At 44.7% G+C, this 10,733-nt stretch overlaps 1 protein-coding gene across 1 annotated transcript; it reads right to left on the bottom strand.

Annotated features, from left to right (window-relative positions):
* Window positions 1-250: 250 nt before the first annotated feature.
* On the bottom strand, window positions 251-7,495 carry LOC132449369 (uncharacterized). Its single transcript, XM_060040972.1, has 7 exons — window positions 7,375-7,495; window positions 6,166-6,317; window positions 5,837-5,916; window positions 5,419-5,532; window positions 5,177-5,278; window positions 4,893-5,011; window positions 251-3,961 (listed from the first exon to the last, which is right to left on the bottom strand). Exons 1-6 carry the CDS (start codon window positions 7,477-7,479, stop codon window positions 4,929-4,931), a joined length of 636 nt encoding a protein of 211 aa, XP_059896955.1. The 5' UTR covers window positions 7,480-7,495; the 3' UTR covers window positions 251-3,961; window positions 4,893-4,928.
* Between the last annotated feature and the right edge of the window lie 3,238 nt (window positions 7,496-10,733).

Genomic DNA, 10,733 nt, shown 5'->3' with positions numbered 1-10,733 from the left:
TTCAAGGTGGGATCTTACCCGTCATTGGTTAACCAGCCTTCCATACTGGCTTATTGCAGGATGCCGTACCTGGGATACGATCAATCCCCACCTATGTGGTGGTATAGATCGCAAAGTGGAGGGACGGAGACAGAGTCTTCAGCCGCATCTGCCCTATGCAGCCATGTGTGTGCGTAAAGGATACGCATCAGGGCAATTGTCTGGGGGTACACCTGTAGAGCCAACGCCATTGACGGTGCCTGACCAACCATTGTCCAACATGAGTCAACTAACGTTTGATGAGCAAAAATAACTTTTGCAAATGCAGTTAGAACATAAGAAATGGGTGGTGGTGCAAGAGTTAGAGCAGAGGAGGATCGAGGCTTTCGAAAGAGAGAAAGATCGATTGCTTGAGATGGAGCGGCTTAAGCATACCGAGCATGAACAAGCTCGAGAGCTTGAGCGCACCAGGCTTAAGTTGGAAGCTGAGGGTAGAGGCAGTGCCGGCCAGCATTCAGGCTTGGGAAGTATGATTAAGTTCCTTCCAAAGTTCAATGAGCGTGATCCCGATGTCTTCTTTTCATTATTTGAAAATGTTGCTGCAAATCAAGATTGGAGTAGCGAGGATAAAACTCTGCTGTTACAGACTGTTCTAATTGGCCGCGCACAAGAAGCGTTTGTGGCTTTGTCTTTTGAAGAAAGGAGAAGTTATTAGAAAGTAAAAGAGGCTGTGCTGAAGTGCTATGAACTTGTTCCAGAAGCATACAGACAGCGTTTTCGCAATTTAAGAAAATTCGAAAGGCAAACTCATTCGGAGGTAGCCAGGGAGCTCGCAAGTCTTTTCAATCGCTGGCTCACTGCAGAGGGTGTTGTTGAATTCGATGGCTTGCGTCATTTTTTAAAACAGTTAAAAAACATAGTGCCAGAACGCATTGTTACATATCTTAACGAGCATAACGTGAAGACCGAAGGCGAGGCTGCTGTCCTCGCTGATGGCTATGTGTTGACTCAGAAGAATCAATTAGCCTATGTACGAGACTACTCGCAACGGTATGACAATCGCAGAGATGACCGCGACCGCCGCAGAGATCACCGCGACGTTGATACGCAAGTGGTTCGTGGAAATGTGGGTCCTCCTGGAAGGTTGGATTCTGTGCCTCATAGCAGAACCGATAGCAAAAGTGAAGAAGACAATAAATGTAATTATTGTTGGCGATTGGGCCATTGGAAAATAGATTGTCCAGCTTTGCTTGCTCGCAGAAAGAGTAGGCTTACAGAAATTAATAGGGAAGTCAAGGACGTCGGCTGTGTGGCTTCGATTCCTGCTGCGCATTTGGGAAGTGAACGAAGGGCAAATGTGTTTCAGTTGAAGGCTACGAAGACTGTTCACGAGCTGTTTGATTTACAGGATGTAAAGAGGATGGATGATAAACCTAAAGGAACGACCATGTCTAACTATGCTCCTTTCATTACAGAGGGGTTTGTGTCAATGATGGGAGATGATCGTATAGTGCCAGTAAAAATACTGCGTGACACAGGATCATCTGAGAGTTTTATACGTCAATCGTCTTTGCCTTTCTCCTCTTTATCGGACACTGGGAGCTGTGTTTTGATTCGGGGAATTGGCCTTCATCCGTTTCCAATGCCATTGCACAAAATTAAGTTACATTCTGGATTTGTGAATGGCGAAGTGATTATCGCTGAACGTCCGACTCTGCCTGAAGATGATATTGACCTGATTATTGGAAATAATTTGGGGGGGGATTGCGTATGGCCTGAGAAGTCATGTCATTTCCCGGTGGTAGAATCAGTAACTACAGCATCAGCAGAGCCGGACAAATGTCTTCTGGATTTCCCAGAGGTGTTCACTGCCTGCGCTGTGACGCGAGCGATGGCTCGTGCGCAGACAGAGAAGTCGTGTGATGTGTCCAAGACTGGTGCAGCTAAAGTGTTTGTCCCAGAGTTACCAGCACCATTGTCTGTGAGAGTTGACAGTGAGATAATTGGAGCACAGAAGAATGGTCCAAGTCTTGACAAGTATTTTGCATTTGCCTCTGGTACTGATCAAGCCGAGCATGGGTATTGGATCCAGGATGGATTATTGGTGCGTAGGTGGTCACCTCATGGAGACACGGGTGTGGTAGATCAGGTGTTGCAGGTGGTGATGCCTGTAGACAATCACCAATCACCTGCCTACTGCTTTATAAAGAGTAGTTCTTTGCTGCATGGGTATTTCGTTCGATGCTCCCCTACCCCACCACCACCAGGTCTGCCCCAGTCTACCGGTCCAGGGGAAGGCCCCGCCCCTGCTAGTTCTGGCAGGATAGGCCGAGTCCACACGTCGTCCTGGATCCGTGATGGGGCTCACGCCAAAGACTTATCATGCAAAATATTCTCTTATGTTATTATTCAAAATAAATCTTTATTTGTGTTTATTGGTGAATAAGTCTTCATGGGAGAAAAACCTAACCGTATTTAACCGGCCATACAGAAAGAGAATGAGTCCTCTTAAGGGTATTATACTGTCCGCATGAATAGCCCAAACAACAGGACACATGCTTGGATCATTCTATGGTGTAACAGCTCTCTAAATTAGACCCAGGACCAGCATTAACATATTCACACAGAGATGAATCTGAGCCCCTAACCCAATCGCCAAAAGCATTTTATGGACATGAACATGAGCTGATGTGCCCAGCGGTGGACCCAGTTGTGTTGCAGACCTTGGCAGACTGGTTGAAGAGAGCTTGTTTGAATTTGTGACCACTTCAAAAAGATCTCGCCCCACAGAACACTCGCATCAGACTACCAAATTTATGTTCTAGGTAAACAATTTTACCATTGTGAAAATTAAAAAGCACCAACTATTTATGTCCTATTTGTTGCTCATAATTCTACACCACCTTTTTAAATCTTATCTGTACCAGTAGTAAAATCACTTGAGCAGATCTTAAATGTGGCTAGCTAAGCATGTCACAAGACTAACTTTGGCAGCCATTGCTCTGCTTGAGCACACACACTGAACTCAGAAAACTCCTGCCTGAAGCAGTTTTCTCGAGCAGTCACTTATAGCTTTCTTTGTTCTGCTTCATATGTGAATTCAATGATTTACATGTGGTTTATTTTGACTACTTCTATGACAAGATGGGTATTTTGTCCCGTAGAAGTAGAAAGTGTAGAAAAAAATAGAGTAGTGCAAGCTATCAAATTAGTCTCAATACGATACAAACAATTCAATGCACTACCTCAATTATGACACAGTTTATCACTTGCAAATCTCATAGCCATTTTCACACAATTGTATATGATACTCTTAAAGGCAGCTTAAACAAGCCACCATGCCCACACACTCCCACACCAGAATATGTGGAAACAGTGAATACTCAACCTATTGTTTTTTGTCCTGCATTTCTTCTTCCCACCAGAGAAGCATTGATTATGCCCTTTGATTGAGATGTCATGGTTTCCCCAAAGAGTCTAGAAAGTGTCCCCACCAAAATAACAAATAAGGGCAGATAGGCTATGAAAAAAAGAAATATAAAGTAACTCAAGTGCCATTATTACTGAGATTGAGTATCTATGTTATTGGATGCTGTGATTTTAAATCATTATCTTAATGTCTTTACAAGTAGTTACACAGTTGTACATGTTGACTTAACTGATATCTATCAGTATCATAGCTGATTCAACATTGGCCACAGCCAAACACTTGTTTTCACTGCAGACATTTGGAAACTAAAATGGAACTTAAATGATAGACTTTGCTGTGGGCACAACCTATTACTGTGTATCGTGCACTCAAGCTGCCTTTATTCATTAAGAAAATACACTGACATAATGACATCATAGATAAACAATTTATTATATTGCAAAGCACAGCAAACAATCATAATATAGATATGACAGAGACATCAACTCAATGATCACATTGCCTTTATAGTTGCATTAACACGATAAAAAACATTGTTTTAATTCAAGGATGAATTGAATTGAATTGAAAAAGTTTTTATTTCAAACAAGTAAATAATAATAAAAAATAATAATAATAAACAATCAAATAAATGAAACAAGTGGACAGTTACAATAAAGTAATGTTTACACACAATGAAAACCACAAAAGAAGAAACTGTCTTACACTTGCTTTACCTGTTCGAAAAGGGGTGAGAAGAAGAAAACTTAAATCAACTTAAATTATAACCCCCCTCACGATCACTGAATAATTTTTGTATGTTTAAGGGTAATATGTTGATTTTAGCCTTAAACATTATCTGTGTGGTTTGAAATTCCACCAGATCTGTGAATTGTAATAATTTTGACCGTATGAATAGTGGGTTAGTGTGATCCAGATATCTCACATTGTGAATAATGCGAATGGCTTTTTTTTGGAGAATAGTAAGTGAATGTAATGAAGTTTTGTACGTGTTGCCCCAGACTTCCGTACAGTAATTGAGGTATGGTAAGACTAGTGAACAGTAGAGAATACGGAGTGATTTTTGATCTAGAACCAATTTTACTTTGTTTAATACATAAATGCTTCTTGATAGTTTTGATTGTACGTGTGTAATGTGTGATTTCCAACTGAATCGTTCGTCGATTATAATCCCAAGAAATGTATTTTCGTAAACTCTTTCAATTTCAACTCCATTTATATTTATATGTATTTCTGTGTTTTTTCTGCAGTTACCAAATAACATTAATTTTGTTTTGCTTAAGTTTAATGATAGTTTGTTTGTATCAAACCATGTTTTTATTTTGCTCATTTCCTTAGTGATGATTTTTTCTAGTTGTTTTAAATTCTCCCCAGAACAGAAAATATTAGTGTCATCAGCAAACAAAACCAACCTCAAGACATTTGAAACATTACAAATATCATTAATATACAATATGAACAGTTTGTATATTGTTACAGGATGTTACAGGTATTGACACAATCAACATATTGCCATGGATTAAAAGATGCAAGTTGTCAAGTTTTGGTCACGCGTTTCGGGACTTTGATAATTGCTCTCATTTGTGTCATTAAGGCAGAGTTCTGCAAGGGACAAATGAAACATGACCGGTCAACAACTATGGAGAGTTAGATCAATAGGCTGTTGGATGTGCCACTGCACTCATGCACGCACGCACGCGCACGCACACGCACACGCACACACACACACACACACACACACACACACACAGGTATTTTCTTTCTCACCTGCTCCATGATACTTGAAAGGGGGCGGGGTCACCAGGCCCTTGCAGGAGGCCTGCAGTCTGGTTGGTCGGATGTAATACTCGTGTAAATCTGAATATAGACCTGCAAACAAACAAGTAGCACAATTAGGTAAACAAACTATGAGCAACCCCCCACATTGTAGTGCTTAATCTAGAAAAACACCAGATGGACAGTCAGACAGAGAGAGATGGGGACAGACAAACAGACGAGTACTGCATCACCATAGGTAAACAGGTAGTCCAGAGCACCATATCGAGGCACATGTGCTTTAGCCGTCATGACCAGACACTCATTGCAGGCCTTGAGGAATTGGAACTTCGCTGACGCCCCGAAATCTGAAATAGAGACCCAATGCATGGCTTATATTTCCATTAAACAGGCACTATGAATGTTTTTTCCATTAGCAGCCTCAAGTGGTTTGAATGGTAGCTACGCTTATAGCTAAATTATGTATCTGACAACGGTTTCTGACGGTTGGTACTGTTCATTTTCACACAGGGGCAAGAATAAAACGATTTTTGAACGGATTCACTCGCTATTAATGGAGTTAGTAGATACAGTAGATCTACACATTGCAGGTTTGCACATCATCATATGTATCATGCGATTATGCATTCTTTTATTGGTTTATTTACTTACTAGGCAGATGGAGGTGAAGTGTGTTTTTGCCAAGTACAATGCCGTTGAAGTGGTGGTGGACACACCACATTGTCCTGTTCCTGTTACATGAAGAAAGGAATACAACTGTTGTTGTGATTTGAAAGCCGCAGTTACAGCTACTTCAAGCTAATGGACTACAGTACACACTTAACGTAAAAAGATTCTCCTGACATGAGGCCAAAATGTGTAACGCAATATATAAGGTTAACCCTAACTACCAAATAATGATCTACACACTGGTCTTCAGCCATTAGCGTTGAGTGCTCCTGAGAGTGGGGGAGCAGAAATCGAAAGTGAGCGCTACTCACGGGACACTCAGCAGGTGGCCCATGTCCAGGTGGATGGTGCCGTTGGGCCCCCAGGTGAACTTTGCCCATGAACTCTTGGCGTGGGTCAGGGCATACAGATCAATGGAGTCAATAGAGTACGCCTCCTGCAGGATCCATGTCCCAGCAAAGAGCTGATCGATAATAGTGCGACAAAATTGTTTTGTTTTTTTTAGTCAAATCCAGCTTCCTCAATTGGTCATAAAAACGAGAGAAATTAGAAGAAATGAATCGTTGTCGTCTCCTCATGTGTGCATCTGAGGGGGGGGGGGGCAGTCTAACTGTAAGTCCACACCATAAGCGACCAAAGTTTCGCTGCAAATATTTCTGTTCGCTTTGGTTGCTCAAGACGCACATGACGTACAATTCAATTTTGCCTGCCGGTACAATTCAATTGCCTGATGCTCTTCGCAAGCGAAGAGCAAGCGAAGAGCAAGCGAAGAGCAAGCGAAGAGCAAGCGAAGAGCAAGCGAAGAGCGTCTACATTCTGATTGGCTGTCAGTGTTTTGCCGCTGAAACGCGTCATAGTAATTTGCATAAAGTTCAACAGTTTTCAACTTTTTTTGGACGCTCTGGTCGCTTAACTTTGGCTGCTGGTAGCGTTGGTCGCTTTGGTCGCTCTTGCCAGTGCCGCCGCTCCCATAACACGCACTACGCGCTGCGCGTAGGGCCTCAAGTCCTGAGGGGGCCCCAAAAAATCAAATAAATAAATAAATAAAATTAATCCCCCCCATCCGTCCGTCAACAATTGTTTGCTACCCCCCCGTCAACAATTGTCAACAATTCAGCACAGGGGGCTGGTAGGGGGAATTCGGGGGGGGGGGGGGGGGGGCCCATAAAGGAGTTATGCTTAGGGCCCCAAAATAGCTAGCAGCGGCACTGGGTCTTGCCCATAGAAAGTGAATGACTTCCGGCGATTTGGTAGCTCAATTTGCTTCTGGTGTGGACGTACAGTAAGGGTAAGGGTGTATTTCCAGAAGAAAGCTGCGGCGGTTTAACCCCCGATCCCTGCAGTCTACTGGTAGATGCCCTTGTGCAAGATGCCCAAACGCCCCAGCCTGCCCCAGTGACGTGCATCTTAAATCACTCTAAATCACATTTGAAGAAAGTCCCTGCTATATGGCTAAATAGAAGTGTATAATAATCGTCATAGATTGATGTTATGCATCTGTCTGTGGGTTGGATTCATACCAGTTTAAGGATTTTCTTAGTAGGGATGGGTTCCAGGAGTTGGGAGCAGTTTGGTGATGGTAATGACACAGGGTAGTAGACCTTCAATAACAGCACCACAAGCATGGCACCGTACAGGAGACAGAGGCATTGGCGCATGTAGCGTCGCAATGTGTGTTTTTCTACAACACTGAATCTTGGCGGATGGATCCTCTCTGACGAGGTTCTCTCCATCTTCATCCACATCGTCGCTGCCGTTCTTATCCCTCACAATGGGGGACTGACTGCTGAAGGACGGGCCAGGATCGGAACCAGTCAGTTCCTAAGATGGCCGTAAAGAGGAAGAAAATTGACATTACAAAACAATCAGGAACAGGTTAAGGTCCCGGCTAAAAATACCTAGGTCATTTCACTTGTATTTAATTGTAAAAGTATTAAAAATAACATTCATAGAGATGTATTTATTTATTCTTACTGATTTCTTATATATATGTATTATTATGGGATTTTTCATGCGAGTTGCTGTAACGCCTTCATTTCCCCTTAGGGATGAATAAATAATCGATCAACTATTTATGACTGGTCTGCAATTATGAACATATTATTAATCATTTCCAACATCATCATTATTGTTTGCGACCTTTTTTTATTATGCTTTAGCCTTTATATGCCAAAGAGAGTCATCGATCACCTCAATGAAACGCAGTTTTAGAAAAAAAGTAAACTCACCAGTGACAACGATTTCTTCCCAATATGACGTTATGAGCAGTGGCGGATTTAGCAAATTGGGGTCCAAGGCGAAGATGTGTATGAGGCCCACCTCATCCAATCTTTAAAAGAGAACAGAGGAAAGAAAATGCACAGACTGAATGGTGGATAGGCAGGTCAAGCTAATCTACTGAGTACAGTGTCGTGTGATTCTCTTATAGGCAGGGTCATTTTCTTCCTTCATTTCTCGTCAATGAGTCATCTTGGGTTGGATTCTTATCGTGTCCCTCCCTTCTTATCTTGTTAAACCCTTTAAAAGCAGCTATTCAGAAAGGAGCTAAGGCAAGGTGGCAGACAAAGGCATGCACACACGCACACACACACACAAACACACACACACACACACCACACACACTGGCCACCATGTTGAAAGTTGTCAAAATCAACATTACACATCCACAGGCCACAGATTATGTCGAAACATCATGAAATTTGCCCTATATGATCTTCAGACCAAGCCGTACAAACGTGCCAAATTACTATTTCAAATGCTACACCAATTGGCCGTCACAGCCAATCAAACTTGATGGCAAAGCCTGGCCGCCATGTTGAAAGTTGTCAATATCAACATCACATATCCACAAGCCAAAAATGATGTCCAATCATCATGAAACTTGCCCTATATGATCTTCAGACCAAGCCGAACAAATGTGCAAAACAGCATTTTCTAATTAAAAAACGTTTGGCCGTGACAGCCAGGGCCGTTGCACCAAATCCTGGGCCCCTATACTATAGGTACTGATGGACCCCCCTGCGCTAAGTTGTTGACGGGGGGGGGGGGGGGGGGGTGTATGGAGCGATTGTTGACGGGGAAGACGTGGCCAATGGGTAATTTTTTTATTTTATTTTTTTTCATGGGCCCCCCCTCTGCCTTGGGCCCCCACACAACTGTCCCCTTTGTCCCCTTTGTCCGTCGGCCCTGGTGACAGCCAAGCAAACTTGACGACAAAGCCGCCAAGCAGGGAGTAAGCCTGTTTTGAGCAACTCTTTAACATATCATAGCCAAACTTGCTAGATTATGACCAATCATCATGAAACTTGCCATGTTTGATCTTCAGACCAAGCCGAACAAACCTGCACAACAGCTTTTTCTAATTCAAAACCGTTTGGCCGTGACAGCCAATCAAACTTGACGGCAAACCCGCCTGACAGGAAGTGTGGTTGCAATTTTTGTTAATGACTTATCTAATTTACTTCAACTAGCTATGAGCAATAGAAATCGGGGAGTCCGGAAAAAATAATGACAGAGATTTTATTGTTACCCACAAAATAGGTACAACAGAACCGAGCATGTGGTTTTGCAAAAGACACACTGACTGGGGCTCCGATCCCAGTCCCTCTTATCCACACCAACTGTGCTGTCATGCATGTAATATATGACCGTCCTGGTATATGTTCAAAATGGCCTTACATTCCCTTACGTATGTGCTCATCTCCTGTAGTTAATCTAAAAATGGGAGGATGACAGTAGCCTGGGCCCCAAAGTCCTTGGCGCCTTATCAGGCCATTACTCTGGGTCCAGGTGTGGTTTCTCTACTTTTCCACTGTGGAGGTGGGGCGGCGTCTGGCCTGCAGGGGGAGCATGGAGCACCGGGTCTGCTGGGGTGATGGGGTCTGATTGCGGACAGGTGTCCGCATTCACCGTAGGGTGAATGCGGTGTCAAAGTTCGATGCCTACCCAATGCCTCGGATCGACGAGCTAGTGGACCGGCTTGGCATGGCCAAATATTATACGACCCTGGACTGCACGAAGGGCTACTGGCAGATTCCGTTGTCTCCAGCAGCCCGAGAAAAAACTGCGTTCTCCACTCCGCTCGGTCTTTACCAGTTCAAGGTGCTTCCGTTCGGGTTGTTCGGGGCCCCGGCCACGTTTCAGCGACTGATGGACCGTGTGTTACGGCCTCATGCTGCATATGCTGCCGCCTACATAGATGACATCGTCATCTATGGTGACGAGTGGGGGCAGCATGTGCAGCAGGTGGCGGCCGTCCTTCAGTCGCTGAGACGGGCGGGGCTCACGGCCAACCCGAAGAAGTGTGTGATCGGGCGGAGGGAGATTCAGTATCTGGGGTTCCACCTGGGGCGGGGGAAGGTCCGGCCGCAGGTCGGTAAGACCGCGGCGGTCGCCGCTGCCCCTCGACCCAGGACCAAGAAGGAGGTGAGGCGGTTCCTGGGGCTGGCGGGTTACTATCGGCAGTTCGTGCCGAACTTCTCCGACCTGGCCAGCCCCTTGACCGACCTCACCCGGAAGAGGGCCCCAGATACAGTCCAGTGGTCGGAGCCATGCCAGGTGTCGTTTGAGGCTATTAAAACAGCCCTCTGTGGGGAAGCAGTCCTGTGTGCTCCTAATTTTGCTCTCCCTTTCTCCGTCCAGGCAGACGCGTCGGATAGGGGGTTGGGCGCGGTCCTGACCCAGCAGGTTGAGGGGACCGACCGTCCGGTGCTGTACCTGAGCTGCAAGCTGTCTGACCGCGAGGGTCGGTACAGCACGGTAGAGAAGGAGTGTCTCGCCATCCGGTGGGCGGTCGGTGCCCTTCGCTACTACCTGCTGGGTCGCCAGTTCACCCTCTACTCCGACCACGCCCCCCTCCAGTGGCTCCACCGGATGAAGG

This window comes from Gadus macrocephalus, chromosome 2 (assembly GCF_031168955.1).
Source record: "Gadus macrocephalus chromosome 2, ASM3116895v1".
Classification (NCBI taxonomy): domain Eukaryota; kingdom Metazoa; phylum Chordata; class Actinopteri; order Gadiformes; family Gadidae; genus Gadus; species Gadus macrocephalus.
The sequence above is the reverse complement of the archived record's forward strand: the minus strand, read 5'-3'. Positions and strand labels throughout refer to the sequence as shown.